Genomic DNA, 15,545 nt, shown 5'->3' with positions numbered 1-15,545 from the left:
TAACTCAGAAAAAAAATATAATTATTCTAAAATAGTACATCTTATTGCAAAGTCACTTAGAAAAAAAATAATGATTAAAATAATGGGAAGACCATGAGCGAGGAAGTCTTGTTCATGTCCATTACGAGAAAAAAAGAAAAAAAGAAAAAAAAACTGCTGGTCTCATTGAACTTGGCATAGCCACGTCTCGTTATTTTTCTTATATTACTACTATTATTATTATTATTTATTAATTAATTAATTATTTTGGTTTGTTGCTTTTCCTTACATTCTTCGATTCCCTTGAGCAATATATAACACCAACACCACGCGTTAGTTACTCACGTATTCTGCTTCATTTCGCTCTTTATGCTTTACTACTTGTTTATTCATTCAACTTTTTCATGTTATAAATACTGGTGAATTTGCACACACTTTGATTCTTGTTGGGTGGTGGTTAATGGGTTTTCTTCCCCTTTTGTGATTTTGGTTTTGGGTTTTGAATGAATGGGTTCCATCAGAGGGATCAAGAAGAGGAAGAAGGCTGATAACAAGGATGACCAAGATGCCACTGCGACCCCATTCGATTGGTGGCATCACTTCTCTCTCAGAATTTCAGGTACACTGCAATATCCTTTTATTGCTATTGCTTCTTATTTTCATAACTCATAAGTTTGTGTTTGTGTCTGTGTCTGATGTTTTGTTACTTACTTATTATTGTATATATCAAGATGGGTAGTTATTATTATTATTATTGTTTTTAATGTAGGGCTAACAAGTTATGTGCTTTCTGATATTGAATACGATTATTATGATTCCAGATTTGTTTTTTCATGCTTAGTAATTTACTCACTTTTCGTTATTGCAGAATTTGATACAACTAATGTCTTTGTTGGTTTTGCTTGACTTTTCATGTCCATGTTGCTCTTGTTGGGCATACGTCTTGCTGAGTTACTTTATACAGAAAGTAACCTCCTGCCTTTGACCGAAATGTTTTTGTGTTGAATATGGATTTTGTTTCTTACTTAGGAACTATCGTAGACTTTGCTTTTGATTTTGTTGAATTACTCGTTTTTGCTTTGTAAATCTCTGCTTGGCTATTTATTATTTGTAGCTTAGCCTTCCAAATTTTGAAGGTTTCTGTTAAAACAATTTCAGCTTCTTTGTTTATTGGTGGGAGAGATCCCGGTTATAGGTGTAATAACATCAGCATTATTTTCATTATCTTTACTTGCTGCAATTATTCACCATACATAACAATTGGGTATATTATGCATTGTTTTCAAGAGAATAGTGCCTGCTTCTTTTTCTTATTATGCATATCCTAAATGATCTTTCTTCCCGTATACCAGCTTTTTTGTCTCTTCCCTATGTCTGCTTTCAAGAGTCGCATAATTTGCACTCACTCTCATCTTTATACTGACTAATTACCAAATAAATACACGAGCAGCGAGATTACTCAAGCTTGTGGTCAAAATGATACATTCTAACTAATAAAACTGCTTATCAAATAGGCTTTTTTCATTTAGTTGTTGAATTGATTGAAGATAAAGGTGTATAGGTTCTGTAGAACTACTTCGGTTAAATGTGGGAATGTGCTTATTAAATGGGAATAAATGTTAGACTGGTATGATCAATACAACAACAACAACAAAAAATGCACTCTCATGAGTTGAAAACCATATAATCTGATTGACAGCTGAAGAGGTTTTGAAAGAAAAATAAGTTTAAAAATGCAAAGGTATGAGCCATTCTTCAGATTTTTAGTCAAACCCTTCATTCCATTCATTACTATGTTGATTTTCTTAATCAAAATTCTGTCACATACTAACCATTAGGTGTTCATATTCTGTGATATTTATGTCTTTTGCTACTTTGAGTAGAATGCTTTGTAGAAGAAGAAAATGGTTTTTGTAACATATCTTTCTAATTTGATTATACATGGACATAAAGAAAATTGTATCTGTTATTGTTTTTTCTTGCATGTGGACTACCTTCCTTTCATTTTACATAAGAAGATGCTATGTGATGTGCTAAACTTATTCATTATATTTTATTGTGAAATCCTATTACCCATCTGCATGATATGCTCATGCTTTCATTTGCTAATTTTAGGACATTTAGCTCAATCTAAGAATATAGAGAAGTTTGAGTCAATTTTCAAGATCTCAAGGAAGACGTTCAACTATATATGTTCTCTTGTGGAGGAAGACATGCTGGCCAGAGCCTCAAATTTTGTTGATTTAAATGGCAAACGTTTGTCTGTGAATGACCAAGTAGCTATAGCTCTTAGAAGGCTTTGCTCTGGTGAGTCATTGTCAACCATTGGTGACTCATTTCGGATGAACCAGTCAACTGTTTCCCAAATAACATGGAAGTTTGTGGAAGCAATGGAAGAGAGAGGACTCCACCATCTTAGTTGGCCTTCAACTGAAATGGAAATGGAAGAGATAAAGTGTAAGTTTGAGAACATACAGGGACTTTCTAATTGTTGTGGTGCCATTGACAGCACACACATAATGATGACTTTGCCCTCCGTAGACACCTTGAACAGCGTGTGGCTCGATCGTGAGAAGAATTGCAGCATGGTCTTGCAAGCCATTGTGGATCCGGATTTGAGATTCCGTGACATAGTTACTGGATGGCCAGGAAGTGTGAGTGATGAACATGTGCTTCGAAGTTCTTCTTTCTTCAAACTTGTTGAAGAAGGGAAGAGGTTGAGTGGGGGTAAGAAAACACTTCCAGATGGAACAGTGGTAAGGGAATACATTATAGGGGATACAGGCTTCCCCCTTTTGCCATGGCTTCTTACACCTTATGAAGGTAAAGGACTCTCAACTGTTCAAGTTGAGTTTAACAAAAGGGTTGTTGAAACTCAAATGGTGGCAAAGAAAGCATTGGCTAGGCTGAAGGAGATGTGGAGGATAATCCAAGGTGTGATGTGGAAGCCCGATAAGCACAAGTTACCAAGAATTATTCTTGTTTGCTGCATACTACATAATATAGTTATTGATATGGAGGACGGAGTACTGAATGATATGCCCCCTTGCCACCAGCATGATTCTAGATACCAAGACCAAACTTGTGAATTTTCCGACAATACTGCCTACATTATGAGAGAGAAGCTCTCTCTCTTCTCATCAGGCAAACTGCCAGCTTGAAATATCATTTCTTCTGATTGTTACAATTGAATTGGAGTTATATAAAATTAGTTTTTTACTACCAACCATCTTCTTGTTATTGGTTGAAATTTTACTTAGACACAAATGCATTAAAGTTGCCTCTGCTACAATGTCTGCTGAAGGAGGAGGATGCTAGTTCTACTTCTGATTGCATGATCTATTTTCTTGCTAGTTAATTATGTCTTTGATTGCTATTTTTTTTTATTATCATTTTTTCGGTCTTAGACAGTAATTTGTAAATTTGGGGAGGGAAAAGTTGTCTTCCTATTGCATCTTTGCTGGGGAGTTAGTGGGTTGACTAAAACTTTAATGACATAATAACTGATGAAAATTTTCTACTTCCAATCTGCGGATTTAATGAAAACCTTAATGATTATTTATTCTTATTAAATGTGATAGAAAATACCTTGGTTTGAACAGTGCATCATGAATATACCATCAAATATTTCGTACCACAGCATGTACGAAAATGAGCATGAAAATTGATAGAAGTCTTTACAGGATATTTAGAGCGTGCTTATAGAGAATCAAATGACACTGCGTTTTAATTAAGAAAAAAAAAAAGTAATGCACTACTGTAATCCAATTACATTACATACTATACAATGTGGGGTGAATTTATTGATTTTAATAATAATATTTTACTAGTCATACCAATAACACTTTTGAATGTGAATTGTGTTATTGGTGTGATTAATAAATCTTTTAATTAAATGAATTGTGTTATCTTTTCGATGTATTACTTAAATATAGTAATTAACGAGCATTAAGTATATTTTATTATTAAATCTAATTATTTAAAAATTTATATTTTCTTAACAAATTTATTATAACAAAATCATCATTGATGTGATTAAAAAAATTAATATAAATAATAATTTGTGATTAGATGGTAATTAATATTTTAGTCTATATAATATACAGACATGTTTATTACATAATTAAATTTTATAATAAATTATATATAAATAAATATTATGTTTGAACATATAAATTATATTTTAAATTAATATACATAAATACTTTTAAACATATAAATTATATTTTAAATTTATGATAAATAATTTATATTATAACAAAAAAATTACTTTTATTTATTGATAATTTATTTTAAAATAATATTTAATTTATAAATAGTTATGATAAACAAAAATTAAATTAGATAAAGAGTTAAAAAGGTTTTTATAAACTTTTTCGTTAAAGAAAAAGTCTTAAAAACACTCTTGCATGAGATAGAGATTCTTGTTTAATATATAGGAGTTAATATTTATTAATACATGTATTATTTATTTATATCGAGAGTTGATTCAATGTTATCAAATTAAAGTTAATGTTTTAAAATAATAAGAATTTAAAATAATTTTTTTGACAGATTTATATTTTTAAAATTTAATTTTTGTATTTTAAAATTTATAAATAATATGCTGTTGATTTTTGAAATTTAAAAATAAGAGTGAAAAAGAAAAAGAATAGTCGGCAGGCTCTTAAAATTGTTTTTTTTAAATATTACAAATATTTTTTTAAAAAATTATTCCCTTAAAATTATGTTTGGCATAATTCCACTTTTTAAAGAAAAATTTAAAATAAATTAACCCAAATTATTATTATCGGCATAACTTTTAAAATTATTATTATATGTTACAAATAATTTTCATGTTTTTGTTCTATTTTACCTTTCACTTCTTTAGTTGTTCAAGTTGATGTAAATTTGACTCTTTCACTAGTTTAATTGATTGTTGTTGGAGCTCTTTGTCCGCGTATTAAAAAAAAAAAGTAAACAAATTAATCATATTTGTAGTGGTGTTTTGTAATTATAAGACAATGTATAAAACAGCAATGAGTGAATCAAGTTTCTCAAAGACTAACTCTATTAATAGTTATTTAATTCAATAATCCACAATTCATATTAAATTTTAATAATTTAAACATTAAATTAAAAATAAAGTTTACCTATTTTTAAAAAATATTTAATACTCCAATAATTGAAATTAAGGTTTGAAATTAGTCCTAAAAATTAAAATAAGAATAAGTGTTAGTGTATAACAAGAATGAGCAGTAGATGGCATTTGTGTATTTGGGCCTTGATTATTGGGCTGTCTAGGGGACGTTCAAAAATAAAAAAGGGGAAAGATGAAAGATTGCGTTGCGAAAGGAGAAGAAGAAAGAATCGATGGAATTGAAAAATGTGGTGAAAGACAAGAAATTCTGGATCGCATCTTTCATAATCACCTGGGCTGCTGCTCTTCAGGTACCATAACCCTAACCCTAACCCTAACTTCTCAATTCAATTCAATCCTCTTTTCTTGATTTTCTTGTTGCATTTCCAATCTCTCACAGGGTCACATGATGTGGTTACAGCGTCAGGATTCCTTCAAACAAAAGTTCGGTAACCCCGATCAACCTCAAAACTCTAACTGATTCTCGCCTTTTCATTATTCTAAACAATCCCTAATTACTCTTTGTATTCAAATTAATCATCACATCTTCTCTTTATTGCATTTTCTTTTCTGCTAAGCTTTCACTTCACAGATTATTACTTATGTCCACAACACAAAGCAATCCCTAATCATTGTTATGTTCAATTCACAATATATATATTCGTCCATGTGACTAATTTGTTCCCCAATATTACTCTCGCTGCCTCATTTCATGTTCCGTCCTCTATTGATGAAAAAAATGATTCTCATTGGACATTATATCATCTCTTATTACAATTTATATAATCTATGGTTAGTAGTAACAAGTAACAACTCATTATGATAACTTTCATGCTGCCATCATATAAGCTCTGTTTCTTGAACGCCAAGAACTGGGTTCTATTATCCATTCACAAAAATCTAAACCTATGGGTTACATTGATGGAGGGAGATGGAATGAAGTGGAGTGAAAATGTGAAATGGAATGAGACAAGAGTAAAGATAAATAATGAAATAGGTTGAAATAAGTTTCATAGTTTTTTTTTTGTTCCATGCTTGTTTTACTGATCCAAACAATGAAATATAATATTATCCTTTTTTTAGATACTAGTGGGATTGATGTTTCTATTTATTTTTCATTAAAAAAAAAGTGATGGTATTTTAGGGCATTAAAAAAAAAAAGGTAATTGAGTGGGTAATAATTATTTTTTATAATAAAAATGTAACTTCTAATTACAAAAGTTAAAAGGCTAAAATGTGGAAATAAAATTTTTTATTGGTTTATTTTTTAAGCAATTGGAAGAAACATTATATATATATATATATATATATATATATATATATATATATATATATATATATTATAGATGTTATAAATTATATATATATAAAATATTTATTCTATGTATTGTACAATAAAAAAATACTAATGGTAAATTATATGTTTAAATTTTTAGTAATATTTCATTTAATTTTATTCCATTCACTGCTACCAATTCCGTTGCATGCATGAATTAATCTATGATTATAATTTGAGTCTCTTTCGATATAAGTTAAAAGTGTAATTGAAAGTTTCTTTGCTATAAATAAAAAGTATTTTTTATTAGAAAAACTAAAAAAAAAAAAAAAAAAAACCTTCAAGATTGTATCTATAAATATATCTATAACTACATTAAAGGTGATAGATTTTTTTTTTCGTGTATGCATTTTTGGGTTGTTTTATTCTTTTGTAACCACTGTAGATGTTGCTTTCCAAATTTTCTCATATCATAAGAAATCACCTATTTCATGAGTGACGTCTGTGTTTCTAATAATCATTATTATATAATTTTTATTATTTATAAAATAATTCACAGATAATGAAATGTTTTTGTACGATAGAAAGTATAACGGTAATAACATTCCTATCTAATATTTTTATTGTACATTAGCATCTGCATTTTTTTGTTGCGTCGGTAAAATCTATTCAAAATATAACAAACTCAAACAAGCCCATAAACTTGATTAAAAATTTCCTCGTCTTTCAAAATTAAATTCAATAGCCACCATAAATTATCACGGTCTTCAATCTAAATACTGCTCAAACTCTATTGGTTGACTGTTTGCGTCAAACCAAACAAGTTAACTTTGTCATTTTTGTGAAAGGGTGTTCATTGCTTTGGATAAACTTGATGAAGCTGAAAATTCAAATCGAATGAATTAATTTGGTTCAGACTATCGGAATCAAATCAAACAAATTCAATTATAATTGGTCTGGTATCAGATGAAACATTGTTAAACCCAAACTGAACCAAACATGCAAGGTAGTTTAAGCTTTATTAAATATTAAGTCATGAAATATGTAACTGCACTATATTATTACAACAAAGTGTGCATATAATATTTGTTAAATAAAATAACGAATATTAGAAATTTTATAAATTTTTATTTTATTAATTTAATCGTTGAATATTTTTATACTAATTTAATAATCATATACAATAAATTTTTGATAAATTAAACATTTATAGTTGTATAATTTCAATAACTAATGTTTAAATAGGTTTGTTGTATTAAAATTTAAATTTACTTAATAAAATATTAAATAATTTAAAAATTTTATAAAGCAATTGTATACTTGATCTCTTCAATAAGAATTTTTATTAAAGCTTTGCACTATTTGGTTTTTTGTAAGCTCAAGTAAGAAATAACTCATCAAAAACTAAAATAAAATAAGTTATGAATACAGTTTACTATTAAAGAAAGCAATTAGTAGGTGAACGGTTCCAAATTGCTTATCAAGTGGGTTTACATTTTGCTCATGGGTTACGCAAGTCTGTCCAACAACATGTATCACAATAAATAAAATAAAACAAACGTATGCAACTATGATAAGTAAACCGAAAATTGTTATACAAATTTAGATCGAACAAAGTAGTGAGAAAATCTCTTTGTTTAACGAAGTGCTTAAAGTTCGAATTCTAACTTTTAGATATGAAAAAAAAATTCATTGAAAAAAAATGTCTAACCAAAATCGATAAATTAAATATTGTCTGTAACATTCTTTAATACACGCATTATATTATTATTTGAAATTTATTAGATATTATAAATTGTGGTAGATTTCACTTTTCATTTAAAAACTATTGATGTGATAGTCTTTAATAATTAATTAACTAATAATATAATATGCGTTAAAGAGTATTTCCTCCGAACTCAATGGAGAAAAAAATATATGATGCATGACAGATCAAAATATATAAGAAAAATTGAATTACTTTTACAACATTTAGTGATATTCTCCAAAATACACATTATTTAATTAAGTTTCTTGAATTAATTTGTTTATATTTAAATTAGCAGTACTCGTGAGCCTCAACAACTAGGCACGGGAAAGCAATATAGAAAATATTGAATTTGGAGAGTGGTACGAAATCATGAAATGTGCATGGGCCTGTGTTAAACATGAGTAAGAGATTAAGTTTGATATGATGAGTTGTTTTGACCAAGAACGTCCAAAAAGTAACATTTTACATTTAAGAGATCCCAACTGTATCAACAAACGTAGTATTAATTGTTTTACAATTTTTGTACCAGATAAACACGTTTCAGTGACGTACAAATAAACAATAGCTCATAACCCCAAGAGTCATGAGAGTCACAAAACTGTTCAATTCGAGTCATTTTTATTTTATTTTTCTTGTTTGTGCTTTTTTGTCAAATATGATCCATGTCATGCCAAAAAGTAAAAAGCCCACCGTTTGTAGAATACAACGAACCATGAATTTTCATCTTAAAAAGTTGCAAAATGCATGCCTAATCAACAAAAAATGGAACAATTAACAACGTACAATATATACCGAAATAAATCGATAAAAGTCTTAAGTAGAAACGCGATATTATTCTCATGTACTTTACTTTTATTTATTTATTTATATCACCGACTAATAATGGTAGATTAATTTTTTCAGGTTTGCTGAGGCTGATCTAATATAGATATTTTAATTTATTATGAAGCCTCCCTTAGATGTAGGAGTAAAATTGAGGATCCAGAGTCTCTAATGTGACCTGACTAAGCAAAATTAATGAAGGAAATGGATGGAACTAAAAGTTGACCAATATGTAGTTGATATAGTGTGTCTTTGTCTTGTTAACCAAGGAAATTTGCCAGATTGTGTAAGACTTTGCAATCCCATATTCCCATCATTGCTTATAATATATCACGTTTTCATGTATAAGATTATAAATATATATGTGTATACATTTTCTATATATATAACTTTGTGTAGTTAGCTATAGCTATCAGTATCACTATGACCACGTAACTTGTATATTGAAATTAGTATATTATCCGAGTGATGTACAAAAATCATATTAACTAATTATAAAGAAAATTTTAATAAATATTTTAAAAATCCATTTTGAAAGAATTAATGTTGAAAAATATATTATTTTAATAGTGATAATTAAAGTTAACAAATATGATATTATTTCAAAATATATTTTTCTAACGTGAGTTTTTAAAATATTTATTAGTTATTTCTTAATTAATTATACCGATTAAATTATAAAAGAAGCATACCAAAGTCATCTAAAAGAGTACATGTGTTCATATACAATTCACTTATAAAATCGTATCATGACTTTTTTACTCGCATACACTTGGAACTTAAAAGCTAATCTACATATGCTTTTTTTTCTTAAAATGAAACATAAAATAAAAGAGGCAAAAAAGACAAATTAAGTTAAATAGAAAATAAAAATGTCTGGATAACTTTATAGCAGTTATAAAATAAAATAGGTAACTAAAATGTGGACAAAATGAGGATTAAATTATAGATGAAATAACTTTCTAGATTAGGACAATTTTATTGGCTTCAATTATACGGCACTTGTATTTGGAAAATAATTCCCTTCTAGATTGTATGACTAGTGAAAATGGAAAATGGAAAATGGAAAATTATTTAATTAATCCAACATTCCAACGTATTGTTTATATTTTACGAAAAGAAAACTAGTGATTGTAACACAAGAGTATCTGTTCACTATTAAGTGACAGGATCACTAAGTTAAAAAAGTGAATTAATTAGTTATTAATCAGCTGATTACATTGAATAAGTTCAATATCATATACTAGTAAGACAAGTAGTCAGATACAAACGTTACTTGTTTTGGTCAAATACTACTAGATAAAATGCTTATTTAATTCAAATTATTCATTTTTTTTACCCATCAAAATTGTGTAAACATTTGCATACAATTTAATACTTATTAGAGATTTTACGTCAATGAGATGATCAGTATAAAGTTTAAAAGTGGAGAAAAATCTTTATTTTAAAAGTCAATTTTGTAAAGTTAAATTAAAATTAAATTTACTTTTTAAAGATGATATTAGAGTACATAATTATTACAAAGTATATAAGTGAAAAGTTGTCATTTTAGGAACACTTTCTTAAATATTATTGATAGCTAGCATTACTACTTACATTAATTAGAAGCATATCGCTTTCTACTAGCTGTTTTGTGTTTCTTTTCCTTGAGCATATGGATCAAGCATTTTCTGAATCTTTGACGTAAAATAGTGCTTACACGTTATGAAATTAAATGATGGATTGAATTATTATCACACAAATCTCAATCCCATTAAGTGGCAGCAAAAACTTTTAGAATAAAATTGCGACTTGTACAAATATGCTTATAGTCATCAGAAAAATATTTGTTTAAATTAAGATTCTAGAGAAGGTTGAAATCTTTCAAGTATTTTATATTTTTGAAAGTAACAATAATTTTGAAAAGCATCCTCCATAGTTCTTTTCCATAGTAACAACCCAAGTAAGATATAAATTGTTAAACAATTTTTTTAACTGTTATTAATGAAAAAAAAAAAACTTAAGTCATACATTAATAAAGCGAAAATAGAATATCCAACTAAGGTAATTATAAATTTATTTTATAAAATTGAGTTAAGCTAAAATTTATAAAAAAAAATTGTCTAGAGATAAGGAAAAATATACATCAACACTTTTTATTTGTTTTTACAAACACGAATTTCTTATATATATATCTAAGAACTGAAGAATGAATTTACTTAAAAGTGAAATACAAAAAAGGAAGAAAAAAGTAATGTTGTAACTATATGGTACACTACAAGCTATACGTTACAGGAATGAATTAATTCAATTGGAGCAATGAACCAAAGGAGTTACTTGAGTAATCTTCAAAAACTCCAAATCATTCTCTATAGGAGTCAAATTCAAATCAGGAAACAAAATTCTCTTGGTGTTGTTAACCTTGTTGTTGTTGCTTGGTGAAGTAATATGAACACTAGTGTTTATGTTTTCATTTGATGCTGTTGCTACTGCTCTATGGCGCCTCATGTGGCCTCCCAAAGCTTGTCCTATTGCAAACTCCAACCCACAAATGGAACACTCGTGTGTCTTAGGCTTTGGTGGTGAAGCATGATGATGAACATGAACTTGGTTTTGGTTATCAAACTCTGCCATCAACCTTGGCCTCTTGTGACTCGCACGGTGGCCACCCAATGCTTGAAAGGATTGGAACTTCCTGTTACATGTCTTGCACTCAAACACACGGTTGTTGGAAGAGTTCAAGTAGTTGATGTTCCCAATTACTTCACCTCCTCGAGAAAGCAACATCAAGTAGTTGGCCATGGTTATGCTATCAACTTCTCTCTCTCTCTTCATCACTATGCAATGCTGTTTTGCTTGAAGGGTGTGGAATGGAACTCATTATAAGACTTTTTGAGTGTGGTATCTGATATTTATAAGCAAGCTAGGTTGGTTTCTGTTTGTTAGCTGTACGTAGTGTTTTAAAAAAATAGTTGACGTATATGAATGCATGTATGTGTAATGTGTGAACATGTTCTCTGACACACTAAACTTGTGACTTTGAATTGAATTTGTCTAACGTAAGCAAGTACGAAGGATGCGTTGAAGTGTGGCTTTCCTTTGCTGTGAAAAGAGGAGCCAATTCATGTTACCAATAATTTAAAACTCTTGCTCTGAAATTTTGAAATAAGATAAAATAAAAGGGCTTCTAGATGGCAGCCAGCATATATATATATATATATAAGATAAAACAAAAGTGATTATTATGCATTGAACTTCGCTGTTTACTTGGAAAACTATACTTGTCTTCTAGACTTGGTATGACCAACGAAAACGAAAATGGAATATTACTCTAACGTGCTGTGTATGGATTGCTCGTGAAAGTTCATAGTCTAAAAACCTAAAATATTAATCATGTGTCGATTAATCTAATATTTGCATTTAAAAAAATTAATGATGTAGCTTAGGATTAATACCACTATGGGTCTGTTCTTTGTCTGAGTGACACAATCACTAAGTTGTTATCTGATTACTTAATTGAATATGATGGTCAATGCCGTATAACTGGGCCAAGTCAGCGATGTATACACCTGGAAACTTCTATCTTTCTGGTCAAACATTTTATATATATTAAAATTGATGGAATGTATATTTTTAAAATATATATATGAATCAAGAAATATGTATAAGATTGAACTCCTACAAAGTTTGAGGAGTGAAGTAAAACAAAGTTTCATATATGTTTAATAAATCACGAGTTTTAGTATTTACTTCTCTCCTTGAGAATGCAAGTTATTCTCTGAATATTTTGATTTTAAAATTTTTTCTCTATCTTAAGTTAGAACTTGGAACAAAATCACCATATATATATATATATATATATATATATATGAGTTAATCACTTATACACTATGAATATAAAATTTTTTTATAGTAACAACCAATCATATCTTTTAATAGTATCATGTCAATTGCTTATTTAATAATAAAATAATTTAAAAGATATGATTGGTTGCTAGTGTAAAAAACTTTATATTGACAGTGTATGAATGATTAACTCTATATATATCTCAAAATGTTTTTTACCAAAAGAAATAAATAAAATATTGTATGGAAAAAATGATATGGATGAAAAGTAGGGAAATTTTGCTCTTTTTCTTTTGTATTATCTTTCAAAATTTCCTTTTGCTTTGATTTAAGCGTGTGTTGAAACGAGAAAGAAATAAATAAGTGAAGGGGGTTGAAGAATAGTCATCCATTCATTTCACTTAATTTTTATTTTGTTTCTCTTCATCTTCTAACGTCCAAGTCACATATATATTTCGATTGAAAACTTATGAGTTAACGGATCAGCATGAAAGAATTGTATAATGGAGTGAGGTGATAGTCAGATTGCTAGATGTAGTTTTGTAAAAGAAAAAAAAAAAAAAAGATGAATTACTAACTATCATAAAACTAAACAAATAAATTGAATTCCATTCATTATTTATTTTTATTGTAATCAAATGAGATGAAAACATGAGTTCTTTTTTCATTTCTAAAAAAAACATACAATAGTGAATTATACATACAGTCAAAATCTATAAACCTAACTTGAACATTTTTACAATTTTTTTTCCTTATTTTTGGATTTTTTTGGATTGACACTTTAAATTCTGAATAACAATTTTTGTTAGAAATATGTTTTCTCAAGCAAACCAAAGTCTACATTTATTCCTCTGGTCTTAGGTAGACAATAAAAAAAAATTGAATACAAAAATTTATTTAGTTAAAGAACAAATGGAAATAATTAAAGATAAGACAGTCGTCATAATACAGCATACTGTAGTTGTTAAAGTCCGGTCCCATTTTGATGAATCAACACCAAAACACGTGTTCTTCTATATTGGATGAAAACCAGTCTTTATGCATCAAAACTGGTTTTGGCTTAACCCGTCGATGTGGGACTAGAGAAAAGGCACAGATACATAATAAGATACTTGCACTTTAAACTATCTATGTGGGACACTAACAAAAAAAAAACCAACTCGGAATGAATTTTAACAATTACCCACATTAGTGAAACTTGATGTTTATCTATTATATACTCCTGTTTCTAACAATTGCAGGTTATTATTCCCATGTTTATTACATATCTTTTGACATTGATATATATATATATATATATATATATATATATATATATATATATATATTAAGATTGAATAATAAAGTAAATCAAACTAAAAATACATTTATCAGTCACATTTGTGCTCCTTAGATGAAAAAAAATAACCAAGATTTAATATTGTTTAATAATTTTAAACTCTAAATTTTAAATACGTAATAAATGTGAATAACAATGCGTAATTGTTAGAAACAAATTTAATAACCCCTAAATAATTTATACTATCCACAAATAAAAAAAGTACTAATAATAATTATAAAAATCAATAAACTCATTATAACATTTTGATAATTTATTATTATTAATGGAACTCTAAGTCCAATTTTTAGAAGAATACATAATATTATGGCTGTTAAATCACCCATTCACTCAACTAAAATCTCATGGCTGTTGAATCACCCAATTATAACTAAATATTTCATATAAAAATGATAACTACCAAGTCCAAATAGTAGACCAAGATTGACAGCCATGATAAAAACATGTTACACTGTTAATATTCCATCAGTATTATGGAAAACAGTGTTATAGAAAAATACCTTCCTCCCCTGAAGGTTGATTTTTCCGCTGTTAATATTCCACTGTAACAAATAGCTGGTTAATTTCTTCCCTCTCCTTATTCATTCTTTTTGACTAAAATTTTGTATTCTCATCATTTCTTCGTTGGAACTTCCAGATTGAATATAATTAATCATGGTAGTGCTTCTTGACTACACATAATAAATTCATTATGTTGTCTTAGTTTTCAGTAATCCTAGTTAATAATATTACCTTACATTGATTCTTTAAACTGTTCCCAATTTTAATTAGTCTTTTGTTCTATTAAATAACTAAGGTTTTTAGTGTTGACAGTGTCCTATTAGTTATATATCATTTAATACAGGAAATCAAAATGAACTTGAGAGAAAAATTAATCTTTATTAAATAGTCATATTTCAACTTCACATAAAGATTTTCTGGCCATAATTTTATAAGAAGTGCAATTAGCAACATAAATCACTTTACCCAATGCTTGAATAAAAGAATAATGGAAACTCTGGCTTAAAGGGTATGCCAGGCCCATTCCGTAGTTAAGCTTCCGTAGTTAAGCAGGGTACACAAATTATAACTCGCTCAAATGAGAAAATGTTACAATTTTTGCTCAACGTGCCCAATCCATTAATTGAAAAATATCAAGCAACATTTGTTTACAGTTATAGGGTGTGCCAGGCCCATGTTGTAGTGCAACACATAGGCGACACATGAAGGCCCCAATAGCAAGCTACTGATTGGACCTTCCCCTTTAAAAAATAAATTTAATATCGTGTGGGCCAATGACCCACATATCAGATATTAAACTGATAAGAACAGATACTACACTTGATCTTAGCCAAAAGGCCGAGAAAGGTATGATTTGCAAAGAGTTGGAATGTTTGTTTTATAATAGAACACCAAGCAAGTGTTATCTCTTCTCAACTATGTGGGACTTAGTCAT

General features: G+C 28.4%; 2 protein-coding genes, 1 non-coding gene and 1 pseudogene across 3 annotated transcripts; 2 read left to right on the top strand and 2 right to left on the bottom strand.

Moving 5' to 3' along the window:
• Positions 1-267: 267 nt before the first annotated feature.
• LOC109807612 (PIF / Ping-Pong family of plant transposase) lies at positions 268-3,340 on the top strand. The gene is made up of 2 exons (XM_020370170.3): positions 268-598; positions 2,095-3,340. The coding sequence occupies exons 1-2, from the start codon at positions 487-489 to the stop codon at positions 3,138-3,140; spliced, it is 1,158 nt and encodes a 385-aa protein (XP_020225759.2). The 5' UTR covers positions 268-486; the 3' UTR covers positions 3,141-3,340.
• A 1,915-nt stretch (positions 3,341-5,255) lies between these two features.
• On the top strand, positions 5,256-5,787 carry LOC109807626 (hexose transporter). Its single transcript, XM_020370192.3, has 2 exons — positions 5,256-5,409; positions 5,499-5,787. The coding sequence occupies exons 1-2, from the start codon at positions 5,332-5,334 to the stop codon at positions 5,577-5,579; spliced, it is 159 nt and encodes a 52-aa protein (XP_020225781.1). The 5' UTR covers positions 5,256-5,331; the 3' UTR covers positions 5,580-5,787.
• A 5,268-nt stretch (positions 5,788-11,055) lies between these two features.
• LOC109807621 (zinc finger protein ZAT11 pseudogene) lies at positions 11,056-11,873 on the bottom strand (annotated as a pseudogene).
• A 3,393-nt stretch (positions 11,874-15,266) lies between these two features.
• LOC114915766 (U2 spliceosomal RNA) lies at positions 15,267-15,461 on the bottom strand. The gene has a single exon (XR_003803851.2). It is a non-coding gene; the product is annotated as a U2 spliceosomal RNA (small nuclear RNA).
• Positions 15,462-15,545: the final 84 nt, after the last annotated feature.

The sequence above is a fragment of the Cajanus cajan genome, chromosome 7 (assembly GCF_000230855.2).
Source record: "Cajanus cajan strain Asha chromosome 7, NIPB_CcT2T_4, whole genome shotgun sequence".
NCBI classification, from domain to species: domain Eukaryota; kingdom Viridiplantae; phylum Streptophyta; class Magnoliopsida; order Fabales; family Fabaceae; genus Cajanus; species Cajanus cajan.
This window is presented reverse-complemented; position numbering and strand designations above follow the sequence as displayed.

Bases quoted from the DNA above. Each gene is read 5' to 3' on its own strand.
- LOC109807612 (XM_020370170.3), top strand. From the start codon at position 487: ATGGGTTCCATCAGAGGGATCAAGAAGAGGAAGAAGGCTGATAACAAG. The intron at 599-2,094 runs GTACACTGCAAT...TGCTAATTTTAG, and splicing joins CTTCTCTCTCAGAATTTCAG to GACATTTAGCTCAATCTAAG.
- LOC109807626 (XM_020370192.3), top strand. From the start codon at position 5,332: ATGGAATTGAAAAATGTGGTGAAAGACAAGAAATTCTGGATCGCATCT. The intron at 5,410-5,498 runs GTACCATAACCC...AATCTCTCACAG, and splicing joins CCTGGGCTGCTGCTCTTCAG to GGTCACATGATGTGGTTACA.